At 45.6% G+C, this 16,479-nt stretch overlaps 1 protein-coding gene across 1 annotated transcript in view; it reads left to right on the top strand.

The window, feature by feature from the left end:
• Positions 1-261: 261 nt before the first annotated feature.
• LOC120917161 (low choriolytic enzyme-like) overlaps positions 262-16,479 on the top strand; it is a 51,322-nt gene continuing 35,104 nt past the window's right edge. The window contains exons 1-5 of the mRNA XM_040328249.1: positions 262-407; positions 3,940-3,967; positions 4,041-4,094; positions 8,397-8,537; positions 13,043-13,160. Coding sequence (XP_040184183.1) covers positions 342-407; positions 3,940-3,967; positions 4,041-4,094; positions 8,397-8,537; positions 13,043-13,160 — 407 coding nt within the window. The 5' untranslated portion in view covers positions 262-341. The remainder of the gene's footprint in view (positions 408-3,939; positions 3,968-4,040; positions 4,095-8,396; positions 8,538-13,042; positions 13,161-16,479) is intronic.

Raw genomic sequence — 16,479 nt, forward strand, 5'->3', positions numbered from 1 at the left:
GACCGCGCAATTGTCAGTTCAAGCGACGCAGTGCCGAATCGCAAAAAGTCCTCTGGGCAGGAAGGGGGTTTAAGTACCCAGTAAGGAAGTAGTTAAAAAATGTCCCCGTGTATAGCCAGCACCAGAGTATTAGGATTCTTGGCTCTGAGTAAAAAGGAATCAGAAAAAAAAAGTCTGCTCTGAATTCCTGGTACACAATTAGCCCCCCTTTTCTATTTTCCCTTGTGGGGATTGCCTGTTAACCGCCCGTCGCACACCTCGTCCCCCCTCCCTACAGCCACTGTATAAAGTCAGCTCTGAAATACTCTGATTATTGTACCGTGCGGCAGGCGTCCTCCACCATGGACCTCCCGTCCCTTCTACTCCCAGGCATGCTGATAGCCATGTGTACAGGAGATCCAATACAGGTATGATCAATTCTGCATGCTACAGTATACCGTATGGAAGCTTAGAATCCATATTACAGATGATTTATACAGACAATAGGTATAAAAGGGTCTGTGTTGTCCTTCCCACTTTCCTACTTTTGTTTTTTTTTACAATGCAGGTTATAAATGGAAGAATTAGATTGCCATCTTTTCTTTCTCTTGTTATTAAGGAGCTTAGTATCCCGTGTATCATAGACCAGCAATATTCAACTCATTGCACAGCTCCCAACTGTCCCTGATTTCGAGGGACTGTCCCTGATTTGGAACAATGTCCCTCTGTCCCTCATTCTTCCTCATTTGTTCCTCATTTTGGTCTGATCTATAAAGTTGTATATAAAATGCACTTTTCTCTTATCGTCCATGGACGGACACAGCCTTCAAAGTCTTGACATATGGGTTATGTTCCTGTTCATAGGAGAGGACTCCTCTCCCATGAACAGGATCACAGGGCCAGATCCACAGCCAGGCGGCGCAACTTAACTTTTCCCATTTAAGTTACACCGTCGCAAATTTCCCAAGTTAGTGCCCGATCCACAAAGCACTTACCTGGAAATTTGCAGCGGTGTAACTTAAATCCGTCCGGCGCAAGGCATGCCCAATCTAATGGGGCGAGTCCCATTTAAATTAGGCGCGCTCCCGCGCCGGACGTACTGCGCATGCTCCGTCGGGTAAATTACCCGACATGCATTGCGCTAACTGACGTCGCACCGACGTCATTTGCTTAGATGTTAACGTAAATGGCGTCCAGCGCCATTCACGGACGTCTTACGCAAACGACGTTGAAGTTTAAATTTCGACGCGGGAACGACGGCCATACTTACCATGGCTTAGTCAAATAGGACTCAGCCCTAGTTTTACGCGACGTAACTCGACGGAAACAACGTAGATTTAGATCGACGGGCCGTTCGGGACGTTCGGGGATCGCCGTAACTATTCATTTGCATATTCTACGCCGGCCGCAATGGCCTCGCCACCTAGCGGCCGGCCTAGAATTGCATCCTTAAGATCCGACAGTGTAATTCAATTACACCTGTCGGATCTTAGGGCTAGCTATGCGTAACTGATTCTATGAATCAGCCGCATAGTTAAAAACAGAGATACGACGGCGTATCAGTAGATACGCCGTCGTATCTCGTTTGAGGATCTGGCCCTTAAACCATATGTCAAGATTTTGAAGGCGGTGTCCATCCATGGACGACAGAGAAAAGGATTTTACGGTGAGTACAAAAAATCCTATTTTTATCTTTCAAAAAGTGTTCAATCACTAAACCTTTCATCTGATCTCTAAATTGCTGCATTTGTAAATTCCAAAAGCCAATATAAAGGATTAGTATTGGTAAAAAAAAACACTTGTGGGTTTAACCAATCTTGTTTTTTTGTACAATTCTCCTTTAAGGGGGGTGTGGCATGGGGTGTGTCCTATGCCTGCATACTTTTGCTGATAGGTGTCCCTCATTCCCATCTCAAAAAGTTGGGAGGTATGTTAAAGTGTATGTATAGCCAAGAAGTGTCTTTTAGTTATGGGTAACGGTTGGAACATTAATGAGACTTTTATTGATGTCTGGATAGGTTCACGCTCTCTGTTTGTCTCTGCCGACCATTGATTAACCGGTTAAGACCCGGACCATTATGCAGGTTAAGGACCTTGCCCCTTTTTTGCGATTTGGCACTGCGTTGTTTTAACTGACAATTGCGCGGTTGTGCGAAGTGGCTCCCAAACAAAATCGGCGTCCTTTTTTCCCCACAAATAGAGCTTTCTTTTGGTGGTATTTGATCACCTCTGCGGTTTATATTTTTTGCGCTATAAACAAAAATAAAGCGAAAATTTAAAAAAAAAAACAATATTTTTTACTTTTTGCTATAATAAATATCCCCCCAAAAATATATAAAAATACTTTTTTTTCCCTCAGTTTAGGCCGATACGTATTCTTCTACATATTTTTGGTAAAAAAAAATCACAATAAGTGTTTATCGATTGGTTTGCGCGAAATTTATAGCGTTTACAAAATAGGGGATAGTTTTATGGCATTTTTATTAATATTTTTTTTTACTACTAATGGCGGCGATCAGCGTTTTTTTTCGTATCTGCGACATTATGGCGGACACATCGGACACTTTTGACACATTTTTGGGACCACAGCAAAAAGTGCTATAAAAATGCACTGATTACTGTGAAAATGACAATGGTAGGGGTTAAGGGGGCGATGTAGGGGTTAAGTGTGACCTAATGTGTGTTTCTTACTGTAGGGGGGGCGGGGCTGGACGCGTGACGTCACTGATTGTCGTTCCCTATATCAGGGAACAGACGATCAGTGACACTGCCACAGAGAAGAACGGGGAAGGTGTGTAGGTGTTTACACACACCTCTCCCCATTCTACAGCTCCTGTGACCAGATCTCGGGACACCGGCGGCGATCGGTCCCATGGGTGCGGTCATGGAGCTTTGGACCGGATCGCGAATGCGCCGCTGGCGGCGCGCTTCTCGACCCCACGGCTGGGCTCTTAAAGAGGACGTTTATATACGTCCATGTGCCCAGCCCTGCCATTCTGTCGACGTATATAGTCGTGCGGCGGTCCTTATGTGGTTAAGTGATGAACAGAGCTGGAAGTGAGGGGAATTCTTCCTATGCGAAAACCTGTTCAGGTAGCAGGAATTTAAGTCTTCCCAAAAGGGGGAAAAAACTCTTATTCAAAAACTACATTTTTTTGGGGATATAGGGCCAGATTCACAGAAGAGATACGCCGTCGTATCTCTTGTCCTATCTATGCGGCTGATTCATAGAATCAGTTACGCATAGATAGCCCTAAGATCCGACATGTGTAATTGACTTACACCGTCGGATCTTAGGATGCAATACTTCGGCCGCCGCTGGGTGGAGTTTGCGTCGTTTTCCAGCGTCGGGTATGCAAATTAGCTTTTACGGCGATCCACGAAGGTACGCGCGTTCGTTACATCGTCGCTAGTCGGTTTTTCCCGTCGCAAAGTTAGGCCTGCTTTTTCATGGGTTAACTTTAGACGAGCCATGTTAAAGTATGGCCGTCGTTCCCGGGTCGAATTTCAAATTTTTATGTTTTTGCGTAAGACGTCCGGGAATACGAAAGTACGTTACGCACGTCGCCATTCAAAAAACACGTCGGGGCGTCGTAATTTCACGCAATGCACGTCGGGAAATTTCCTAACGGAGCATGCGCAGAACGTTCGGCGCGGGAACGCGCCTAATTTAAATGGTACACGCCCCATTTGAATTAGGCGGGCTTGCGCCGGACGTCTTTACGTTACTCCGCCGCAAGTTTACACTCAAGTGCTTTGTGAATCAAGCACTTACGAGGAAAACTTGCGGCGGTGTAACTTAAAGACGATACGTTACGCCGCCGCAGTTCTCTATGAATTTGGCCCATACTGTATATGTATATACTTGTGTGCAGGTAGAAGACTACTCATGTTAGGTCACCTAATGGCATGCTCTGTACAGGTAACATAATGAAGTTATTAAATCACTTTACATTGCAGGATCATCAAGAAGCAGTTAATGCGTCAGGTTGGTAATATGTTATAATATTTTTTCCACATTTGTATTTGCTTTTTGTGCTTAGTTTTTTTCTTTGTTGCAGTTCCCCAAGAGTCCAGCAATGATGTTTTCAGTGACATTTTAACATCCAATCAAGGTATGGGATATAACATAGTATTGTCAATTATCTATATAAAAGAAGAGCCCTATTCGTGAACGTACACGACGGAAAATTCGACGCTGGCCCTACGTCCATACTTAACATTGGCTACGCCTCATAGAGCAGGGGTAACATTACGCCGAAAAAAAGCCTTACGTAAACAACGTAAAAAAAAAGCACCAGGCGGACGTACGTTTGTGGATTGGCGTATCTAGCTAATTTGCATACTTGACGCGGAAATCAACGGAAGCGCCACCTAGCGGCCAGCGTAAATATGCACCTTAGATCCAACGGCGTACTAAGACGTACGTCAGTCAGATCTAGCCCAGCTTCAGGCGTATCTTGTTTTGTGGATACAAAACAAAGATACGCCGGAGCAACCTAGAAGTTACGCGGCGTATCAATAAATACGCCAGCGTAACTTCTTTGTGGATCTTGCCCTGTGTCTTTGATGCTTTTTAGAGTTTTCTCACTCTCTGCTGTGTCCTTCAAAGCTATCCTGCTGCTGGCACGTTTTTACCAGCAATAGGATCCCCAGTGTGTGATGGCTCTTACGCCTTGTAAACACGACCGGTCACACTAAAATCCGACCATCAAGAACGCGGTGACGTAATATACTACGACGAGCCGAGAAAATTAAGTTCTATGCTTCCGAGCATGCGTCTAATTGTTTCCGAGCATGCGTGGTGTTTATTCCGTTGGAAAAGCATACAGTCGATCGGAAAAATTGAGAACATGTTCTCTATTTAATTCCTTCTGAATTTCCGCCGGAAAAATTCCGATGGGGCATACACACGGACGGAATATCCAATGAAAATATCCAATCCAGAGGCGCATTGCGGGCGGTATTGCCACGGTTTCCATTGTTTTCAATGGGAAGGAGCGGTGAAGGAGCGGTATACACGTCGCTCCTCTCACTGCTCCAAAGATGCTGCTGACAGGAGATTTTTTTGTCTCCCGCCAGCGCATCACCTCAGTGTGAAAGCCCTCGGGCTTTCACATTGAATATGAAGTGCAGGAGTTTTTCAGACGGTATAGCAGCTGAAAGGGGCCTAAGTGATGGGACATCTTTCTACAGAGCTTCGGATAGAAGTAACATTTCACAAGGGTTCTAAACTTTACTCATCCTATACACAACTAATAATAAAAGTTTGGGGTAGATACACTTAGCACTGGCAATTTAGGAAAGTTTGAGTCAATGACCGGTTCCCTTTGGAGCGACACTCATAAAACAGCTTAGGATTGTGGATATTTTTTCTGGGAATTTGAATGGCAGAAAAACCCCCTTTAAAGACTGTGGGGTAGATTCAGGTAGCTTTGCCCCTTTTTTTTGCCGCTGCGCCTCCGTAAATTTCCTGCGCTACGCGCGATTCACGGAGCAGTAGCTCCGAAAATTTCGTGTGCACTCCGGAAAACTGCCCGGCGTAAGGGCACGTAATTTAAATGATCCCGTAGGGGGCGTGGATCATTTAAATTAGGCGCGTTCCCGCGCCGAACGTAGTGCGCATGCTCCGTCGGGAAACTTTCCCGACGTGCATTGCGGCAAATGACGTCGCAAGGATGTCATTTGCTTCAAAGTGAACGTGAATGGCGTCCAGCGCCATTCACGATTCACTTACGCAAACGACGTAAAATTTAAACTTTGCGGCATAAGAGCCTTATGCTAGTCATATCTTAGGCTGCCGTCGGCGTAACGAGGTTCCTGAATCAGGAGCATTCGTAACGCCGTAGTTACGAATGTAACCATAGTTACGCAGCGCAATTGCTTACTTGCAGGCACAATTGCTCTTTGAATCTACCCCTATGAAAATAGATACTGTACAAGTTAAAGGGGTTGTAAAGGTTCGTCTTTTATTTTCACGTACTTTTTCCTTCCATTTCCCTTCTAAATGTTTTTTTTTTCTTTGTTTGAATTTCTCACTTCCTGTTTCTCCTCAGTAAGCTTTCCACTGTCATCTGAGCGGTGAAAAGTCATTTAGAACAGCTTACTGAGGAGGAACAGGAAGTAAGAAATTCAGACAAATAAAACAAAGAAGAAAAACATTTAGAAGGTAAATGGAAGGAAAAGGTAAGTGAACTAACAATGCACTAGCTTAAAGGAATCTATTTAGAAAATACAAAATTAACCTTTACAACCCCTTTAAAGTATAACTAAAGACAAAACTTTTTTTTTTTTTTTTTTTTTAGATTTGGAGAGAGATTAGAACAACTGTCTGGTTTTTATTGCTGTCTGTGCCCCCGCTTGGGAGATTCACGCTCTCTATTTGTCCTGTTTACCATTATCATTGAAAATTTTGGTTGGCAATAGAACGTGATAGAGGAGAACATTTTCAAAGGGGAGACTAGTTCTGGTGACCTTGGTGACAAGCAGGGATTCCCTTACTTTGACAGGATTTTGTCTCGCTTCCTGTTTTGACTATATGACAGGAAGTAAGGCCCCTTTCACATGTACGGATCCCGCAAGGATCCGATCCGTACATGTCTCATCCGCTTGCTCAGCGGGATCAGTTCGTTGATCCCCGCTGAGCCGCCAGATGACAGTGCGGTCCCTGCACACTGAGGAGGGACCACCCTGTCAGATCTCTGCTCTCCCCTATGGGGGCATCGGAAGAACGCGGGCCGTCTGTCCGCATTCACCCGATCCGCTCTGCAGACGGATGGAAAAATAGGATTTTCCTCCATCTGCAGAATCGGACCATAGCGGGGACCGATGAGATCGGGTGTCAGCGGCGGTTCATCCGCTGACACCCGCTATCCCATAGGGATTAATGTATGTCCATCCAAAAACAGATGGATGAAATACGGACATACTGTCCGTACGTGTGAAAGGGCCCTAAGGGGAATCTCCCCAATGGGATAAGGATGGGGAAAAAAACAACGGGGTTGTAACCCTCCTTTACTCAATCCACAAAAAGAAAAACGTTTTGCTTTTAGTTATGATTTAACCACTTAACGACTGCCGCATGACAATATATATCGGCAGAATGGCACGGCTGAGCAGATCGAAGTACCGGTACGTCCTTAACATCTACCCAGTCGTGGGTCGCGGACGCGCGCCCGCGGCCCGGTCCGAAGCTGCGGGACCAGGACGGCTGGGGTCCCGCGATCGGTCCCTGGAACTGAAGAACGGGGAGAGCCGCGTGTAAACACGGCTTCCCCGTGCTTCACTGTGGCGCTGCATCGATCGAGTGATCCCTTTTATAGGGAGACACAATCGATGACGTCACTCCTACAGCCACACCCCCTACAGTTGTAAACACACACTAGGTGAAACATAACCCCTTCAGTGCCCCCTGTGGTTAACTCCCAAACTGCAACTGTCATCTTCACAATAAACAATGCAATTTAAATGCATTTTTTGCTGTGAAAATGACAATGGTCCCAAAAATGTGTCAAAATTGTCCGAAGTGTCCGCCATAATGTCGCAGTCATGAAAAAAATTGCTGATCGCCGCCATTAGTAGTAAAAAAAAAAATAATGAATAAAAATGCAATAAAACTATCCCCTATTTTGTAAACGCTATAAATTTTGCGCAAACCAACCGATAAACGCTTATTGCTATTTTTTTTTACCAAAAATAGGTAGAAGAATACGTATCGGCCTAAACTGAGGAAAAAAATTTATTTTTATATATTTTTGGGGGATATTTATTATAGAAAAAAGTAAAAAACATTGCATTTTTTTCAAAACTGTCGCTCTATTTTTGTTTATAGCGCAAAAAATAAAAACCGCAGAGGTGATCAAATAGCACCAAAAGAAAGCTCTATTTGTGGGGAAAAAATGACGTCAATTTTGTTTGGGAGCCACGTCGCACGACCACGCAATTGTCTGTTAAAGCAACGCAGTGCCGAATCGCAAAACCTGGCCTGGGCCTTTAGCTGCCTAAAGGTCCGGGGCTTAAGTGGTTAAAGGTCAAATGTACACAAAACAGATATATTAGCCTTTAGTCCACTCACAAGGCCATTATGAAAATGTGAATTTGGCACATATGGTCTGCCTATTGATTTGTCTATTATGAAGACTTAATTGGAGTTATGTGAGACCATCCGCTGAGTTCTGATCGAATAGAGCTGTTTTAGTGGAACTATATCAGATCACAATATCTCACAAAGGGAGTCTTCAAGATATGGTGGGCCGACCAGTGATCCTTCTTGCCACATAAACCACACAGATGTTGGCTGAACTTTAGAAGGTAAGGCTGGTGGCAGTGGATCGGTGGGTTCAATTTATACATCAAGTTGGACTTCAGTCTCAATAACAGAAGGCGTGATGTACAATCATTATTTTCTATCCCTATAGACAGTTCCCGATTCATGCTACAAGGAGATATCGCTGTGAAAAGGAACAGGAATGCTGTCATCTGTAGAGGAAAATCTTGTCTATGGCCAAAATCCAAAGACGGAACAGTCAACGTGCCGTATACATTGTCTGACAACTACAGTACGTGTTACTCTTCAGATCCCAGTCATGGCATGGCAGACAGTTCTGATCATACCTCTTCAAAGTTTTACATATGTATTTATGGTAGTTGTATACGGGATATTTATTCAAAACCGGTGGACAGTAAAGGCTAACTTAGGCCTCTTGCACATGGGTGTCTAAAGCCTCGTACACACGACCGAGGAACTCGACGGGCGAAACACATCGTTTTCCTCGTCGAGTTCCTTGTGAAGCCGTCGAGAAACTCGACCAGGCAAGTTTCTCCATTCCCGTCGAGGAAATAGAGAACTTGCTCTCTTTTTGGCTCGTCGAGTTTCTCGACAGTTTCCTCAACGAAAATGTACACACGACTGGTTTCCTCTGCAAAAAAATATCTCCCAGCAAGTCTCTTGCTGGTTTTTGCCGAGAAACTCGGTCGTGTGTACGAGGCCTGAGCCTGTACAACATAAATTCCAGTTAATTCCCTGCCCTGGAAGCCCAGGTGCTGTGTACGGCTGCCCATAGACATGGCTGTGTGTGGCTGTACTTGGGTGTACTTTGTAGTTTGTGTAGACACTAGTAGAGCATATGCAAAAAAAAAAAATGTTCTAATTTTTGCATACACCCTTATATATGATACCTTCAGCGTATACCAAATACAGCCACTGACTCAAGTCATATCTGAAATTGCAATAGGGTGAATAGGGCCTAAATTAAAGATCCAATTCTGCTGTCAAAACCAGTGGTGGCTGGTGCTCCAAAATTTTTTTTGGGGGGGGGGCGCAAACAAACGAAAAAAAAGAACATCAATTGCAGCCTTACTGTGCCCATCAATTACCGCCACTGTGCCCATCAACCGCAGCCACTGTGCCCATCAAACGCAGTCACTGCCCATCAAACGCAGCCACTGTGCCATAAAATTGTCGCCACTGTGCCATTAAATTGTCGTCACTGTGCCATGCCATCAAACGCAGCCACTATGCCATGCCATCAAACGCAGCCCCTGTGCCCATCAATTGTCGCCACTGTGCCCATCAATTGTCGCCACTGTGCCATACCAAACACAGGCACTGTGGAATGCCATTGTCGCCACTGTGCCATGCCAAAATGCAGCCACTGTGCCATGCTATTGTCGCCACTGTGCCATGCCAAACGCAGCCACTGTGCCCATCAATTGTCGAAACTGTGCCCATCAATTGTCGCCACTGTGCCATGCCATTGTCGCCACTGTGCCCATCAATTGCCACCAGTTTGCCCCTAAAATGCTGCCAGATTGCCCCCCCCCCTCCGCCCGGCACTTACCTTTCTCAGTCAGCCATCCTCCTCCACGATCCCTTCCTCGATGTCATTTAGCCAATCAGGTTACCGCTAACCAGATCCGGTGAACCTGATTGGCTGAGATGCGTGTCAGTGTTGACCAGGGAACGCACACCCCGTGCGTCCCCTGGTTAACTATTTGGAAGCCGATTACAGCCCTCAGGCAGTAATCGGAAAGCCTATCAGAGCCGCTGGCTCTGATAGACACTTCCACAGCCAACCAGCTGCCATTATTCAGATAGCCGGCGCACGCCAGGGGGCGAGTCATCTGAATAGTGAGCGGCAGCGTTGACAATACATAGATTCATGCAATTCTTTAAAAAGAAAAGGGTCAGGAACTTTTTTCCCTACATCTCTCGCAGGTACAGCAGTCCATTTAAATGAAATAAGCTGCTGTGCCCATGCAAATGCAACACACAGGACCCATAATGTGGTTCTCCTATTCTTCATCCTTCTTCAGGTTTTTATTTCTATCTATATTCCTCTTAGTGAGATCCACCCTCTGTATTTGTTCTGAACACCACTGTCACTGGTACTAAAAGTGAGAGGAAAATTTTGAGTTGTCACTGGAACAGGAATAGAGGGTACATCTTCCAAAGGGGACACGGGCTCCAGTGACAACTGTCTAATACAGTGCTTCTCAATTATTTTCTGTCATGCCCCCCCTAGGAAGAAGAAAACATTTCGCGCCCCCCGCGCGACTGTAAATAATATCATTTGTCTATAAAATTGTTATAAGTACACCTCTGCATAACACTGCATCCACATATCCCCCCACACAGTATTGCCCTTCTTCACATATCCCCCCACACAGTATTGCCCTTCTTCACATATCCCCCCACACACAGTATTGCCCTTCTTCACATATCCCCCCCACACAGTATTGCCCCATCACATATCCCCCCACACAGTATTGCCCCATTACATATCCCCCCACACAGTATTGCCCCATCACATATCCCCCCACACAGTATTTCCCCCTTTACATGACCCCATCACATACTCCCCCCCCACAAAGTATTGCCCCCTTTACATGACCCCCATCACATATCCTGCACACAGTTTCCCCCATCACATAACCCCCCCTTTTCCCCCCACAGCACAGCCCCCACTCCTCGTCCTTAACATTTCCCTATATTTTTCCTCCCTTCCTCCCTCTCCACTCCCACCTGTAACTTTTCAGCGCGGAGAGCAGGAGGCGGGACATTCGTCAAGTGAAGCCGCAGCAGCACTGGGCGGGGCGGGGAGACTTTTGGGCGAACTGGTGATTGGCTGCTAGGACCGCCTCCTAGCAGCCAATCACCTGCCGTCCAACATGACAGGCTGCTACCTCTCTGGTCCCATCCCCCAGTTCAAAAATGTCCCGCCTCCCGCCCCTCTAACTAGCAGAGGAGGCTGGGGACAGAAGCGGATACTAAATGGCGCGATCGCCGCGGTCCGGAACGAGCCCCCCTTTATGGAGCCTCGGGGCCCCCCCTGGGGGGCACGCCCCACTATTTGAGAAGCACTGGTCTAATACAAGGATTTCCCTTCCTTTGTAAAGATCTCCTCTTACTTCCTGTAGTGTGTGGGGATCGGAATTAAAGAAAAGTCTACCCAAACGGAGATTCCCTACTCTGGAAAAAAAAGTTTTGGCTTTAGATAAACTTTGTGTATAGGAGGGGAGAGGGAAAGGGAAAAATTTGCGCTTGGTAAAGAATAAGTGAAATAAAGTGAAATATATATTAATAATCCCTCAGGGTAATATTAATAATCCCTGAGGGATCCTGCAGCTAAACACTACCTTGATAACAAGTCAAAAGAAGCATATGTAAAAACAGTGTAGCGCTGGAAATTTAGTCAAAAATGTATAAATCAATAAACGTAAAAAATGAAAAAATACGTGCAATCAAAAAACAATGAAGTGAAAATCTTAAGATATATGCAAATAACATATAACATATTGAAATAGTAAACAGTCAGTGAAAACAATAAGTCCAATGGATCAGCAGATGGAAATCCAGAAAGGAAAATTCAAAAGGAGGCTATGAACATCCAGTGTGTGTTGAGAAGTTCCAGAGAGACGTGAAATCAGCCCATCACCTGATAGTAAAATTGAAGGCTTACCAGAAAGCCTGTGACCGCCCTTCTCAGGGGGGTTAAAACCAGGCTTATACAATGAGGCCTCGTACACACGACAGAGTTTCTCGGCAGAATTCGACGAGAAACTCGGTCAGAGCCTGATTCTGCCGAGAAACTCTGTCGTCTGTACACTTTTGGCCCGATGGAGCCGCCGAGGAACTCGTCGAGAAAATAGAGAACATGTTCTCTATTTTCTCGTTGTTCTATGGGAGAAGGCGGCCCGCCGAGCTCCTCGGCGGCTTCATCCCTGAACTCGACGAGGAACTCGACGTGTTTGGCACGTCGAGTTCCTCGGCCGTGTGTACGAGGCCTGAGGTTATCCTGCAGAGCAGCTGAGAAGATCCTCCGTCTCTCACACCTTCAATGGCTCCAAACCACAGCTCACAAGTCCTTACAGTAGTACCGCAGGTGTGTGTATATAGTATTGGGATACACACTCAAAGTGGGGGTGGGTATGCCGCAATGGAAAAGAAACAAAAAAAGAGTTTCATAGTGCAGGCGTTTTAAAAATCAAGAGGATTTAATAGTGGTAATAAAATACAGACTCTCGTAATCAGCGAGAGGTGATAAATATCCTTGCAAGAAAATAAAAACAAAGTAGCTCTGTTTGGCGTCAGGCCGCCTATGGGGGAAGAAAAACCATGCATGTGCAATGTGTGTGTGTGTGTCGCCCGACGATCGCCCGACGATCGTTTCGTCACATTGACGTCATCAGGGGCACACCTTGTGCCCCTGATGACGTCGATGTGACGAAGCGATCGTCGGGCGACACGCACACGCATTGCGCATGCGCGGTTTTCTTCCCCATAGGCGGCCTGACGCCAAACAGAGCTACTTTGTTTTTATTTCCTTGCAAGGATATTTATCACCTCTCGCTGATTACGAGAGTCTGTATTTTATTACCACTATCAAATCCTCTTGATTTTTTGTAGTGCAAAGTGGATTTGCCTTTCGTAAAAAAAAAACCTTGTGTGTTGGCAAATTTACAGGAGCATGTTTCACTGCTTGATAACAGTGTATTAACTGAAAACAATAGGGCTTAGTATCACTTTAACTCTCATTTATTATGTTTGCCTTTGTTGTTATAGCATTGGAAGAAAAAGCGATCATCCAGGCTGCCATGGAGGAGGTGACAGTTGTGACTTGCATACGGTTTGTTCCTCGCCGTGAAGAGCCAAACTACTTACGAATCCGACCTTATGATGGGTGAGTCGGTCAGTCATCATGATCACAGTTACACATGTCAGTTTAGCATGGTGGATACCCATGTACAGCTAGCATACAGCAATTCATTAAGATGGGCTGGGAATTCATTTCCTGGGTGGGAAAATGCGCTCGTAATTTGTGGGATGCTGGAAAGTGTCCATCTGCCTGAGGCCAAAGTCAGACAGTTAATTTTTGGAGGAGGAGGAGGACGTCTACAATGACAGCCTCTATATATCTTTCACAGGTTTACTTTAACCACTGAAGCCCCGGACCATTTTGTAGCTAAAGGACCAGGCCACTTTTTGCGATTCGGCACTGCGTCGCTTTAACTGACGATTGCGCGGTCGTGCGACGTGGCTCCCAAACAAAATCGACGTCCTTTTTTTCCCCACAAATAGAGCTTTCTTTTGGTGGTATTTGATTACCTCTGCGGTTTTTATTTTTTGCGCTATAAACAAAAATAGAGCGACAATTTTGAAAGAAATGCAATATTTTTTACTTTTTGCTATAATAAATATCCCCAAAAAGATATACATTTTTTTTTTCTCAGTTTAGGCCGATACGTATTCTTCTACCTATTTTTGGTGAAAAAAATCGCAATACGCGTTTATCGCTTGGTTTGCGCAAAATTTATAGCGTTTACAAAATAGGACATAGTTTTATTGCATTTTTATTAATTTTTTTTTTTTTATTACTAGTGGCGGCGATCAGCGATTTTTTTCGTGACTGCGACATTATGGCGGACACATCGGACAATTTTGACACATTTTTGGGACCATTGTCATTTTCACAGCAAAAAATGCTATGAAAATGCATTGTTTACTGCGAAAATGACAATTGCAGTTTGGGAGTTAACCACTAGGGATCGCTGAAGGGGTTAAGTGTGACCTCATCTGTGTTTCTAACTGTAGGGGGGCGGGCTGGACGTGTGACGTCGTTGATCGTGTTTCCCTATATTAGGGAACACACGATCAATGAAGCTGCCACTGTGAAGAACGGGGAGGCTGTGTTTACACACAGCTCTCCCCGTTCTTCAGCTCCGGGGACCGATCGCTGGACTCCGGCGGCGATCGGGTCCGCGGGTCCCGCGGCCACGGAGCTTTGGACCGGGGCGCGCGCCCGCGACCCACGACTGGGCACTTAAAGAGGACGTACAGGTACGTGCTTGTGCCCAGCCGTGCCATTCTGCAGACGTATATCTGCAGGAGGCGGTCCTTAAGTGGTTAAGAAGCTCAGTGTGGGAACACACATTGATGCCAGGAGCAGCTCTAGACCAACACAAGACCGTAGACCACTGATACACCTCCAAGTACCATACACAGGGCTTTTTTTCCAGCTGGAACTTGGTGGAACCTTTGGCTGAGGCCCTTCTCACCCGGCTCACCACTAAAACTTGTAAACACAGAAGTCCGCCTTCTGTGTTTACAAGTGACAGCTTGTCTTCCAACAGCTCCCATAGATCTGATCTCCTGAGAGGCTCCCACTGAGTGCAAGATGGGGACCTGTGAGATGTAGGTGCCTGGGGCACAGTGCAGATGCTGACTCCCCCACTGGATCATCTCCCTGAAAAAGAGCCAACTATAGTGTGCAGGGAGGTACTAGGGAAGAAGAGGGGTGAAGGTGAGATGTGGATGGAGGATGCAGAAGTAAGTAGCTGTGGAAAAAGGCTCTGCACTCTGTGTGTAGCACACCCCTGAACTCTGCACTATGTATGTAGTGCAACCCTAAACTCTGCACTCTGTGTGTACCGAACTCTGCAATCTGTACGTAATGAACTCCTGGTATGTAATACCCCTTTAAGACCCTCCCACTATTAGTATTATTTCACCATACCCACTATTTGATGTGGTTTGGAGGGTATGTGTGTGTGTGTATGAGGGGGTTATGCTTGAGTTCCTGCACCTACTTTCTGAGAAAAAAAAGCCTGACCATACATAACCAGGCGGCGCAGGAGTAACACAGTTATCGATGTGTATAGTGTATCTGCAGTCTCTGACCATATCTTGTATCATGTCTGCAGTCTCTGGCCATATATTGTTTCATGTCTGCAGTCTCTGACCATCTCTTGTTTCATGTCTGCAGTCTCTGACCATATCTTGTATCATGTCTGCAGTCTCTGAACCATCTCTTGTATCATGTCTGCAGTCTCTGACCATCTCTTGTATCATGTCTGCAGTCTCTGACCATATATTGTGTCATGACTGCAGTCTCTGACCATCTCTTGTATCATGTCTGCAGTCTCTAAACCATCTCTTGTATCGTGTCTGCAGTCTCTGACTATCACTTGTAACATACCTACACTCTCTGATTATCTCTTGTTTCATGTCTGCAGTCACAAACTGTATCCTCTAGCATCTTTGAATGTCTCCAGTGGCATGTCCACAGTATCTTACTTTCTCCTGTAGAATGTCCAAAGTCACTGTCGTCTCTAGCATGTCCACTGACTGTTCACATAGCCAATCTCCTATCACTACTCAATGCTTTCTAACAGGGGCAGACTGACCATTCGGGCACTGCCCGAGGGCCTCATGCCACTAGGGAGCCCCATCAGGATTGCCAGCCTCAGTAAACCAAGGACAGTATGTAAAAATCTGTGTTTTTTTACATCTGTCCCTGAAATGTCCCTTACCGACATCCTTTTTTGTCTAAAAATCCGAAGATTATAGCTGCCCCGCCTCTTCAGTACCTTTTCAGTGTGTGTACGTGTATTCTGTGTGTGTGTATACTGTGTATGCATACTGTATGTGTGTGTGTGTGTGTGTGTATACTGTGTGGCCCCATAATCTATTGCCTGGGGGCCCCATCTTCTCCCCATCTTCTCCTATTGCACGGGGGCCCCATAATCTCCTATTGCCCGGGGGCCCCATGAGTTGTCAGTCCGCCCCTGCTTTCTAACAGATATTAAGAATGGGGGGGATTCCATTTTTTATATATATATCTCATATATAAAGTAGTAATACTGGTCAGTGATTGGAATCTAGTATCAGAAGATTGATACAATATAGACCCAATCTTATCCATTTATAGGCTAGTGACCTTTAACAGACAACCTTCAAGATAAATAAGGCATTTCCTATACCAGTGAACCTTTTCTACAGAGAGCCTATTACCTCAGAAATATGACCCAAGGTAGTAGGTTCATCAAATTCCATGGGGTAGATTCAGGTAGAATTGCCTATCTTTAGGCGGGCGTTGCGTATCTCAGATACACTACGCCGCCGTAACTTAGTGAGGCAGGTACCGTATTCACAACGAACTTGCCTCCTAAGTTAAGGCGGCGTAGTGTAAATGGGCCGGCGTAAGCCCACCTAATTCAAAT

This window comes from Rana temporaria, chromosome 11 (genome assembly GCF_905171775.1).
Source record: "Rana temporaria chromosome 11, aRanTem1.1, whole genome shotgun sequence".
In the NCBI taxonomy this organism is placed as follows: domain Eukaryota; kingdom Metazoa; phylum Chordata; class Amphibia; order Anura; family Ranidae; genus Rana; species Rana temporaria.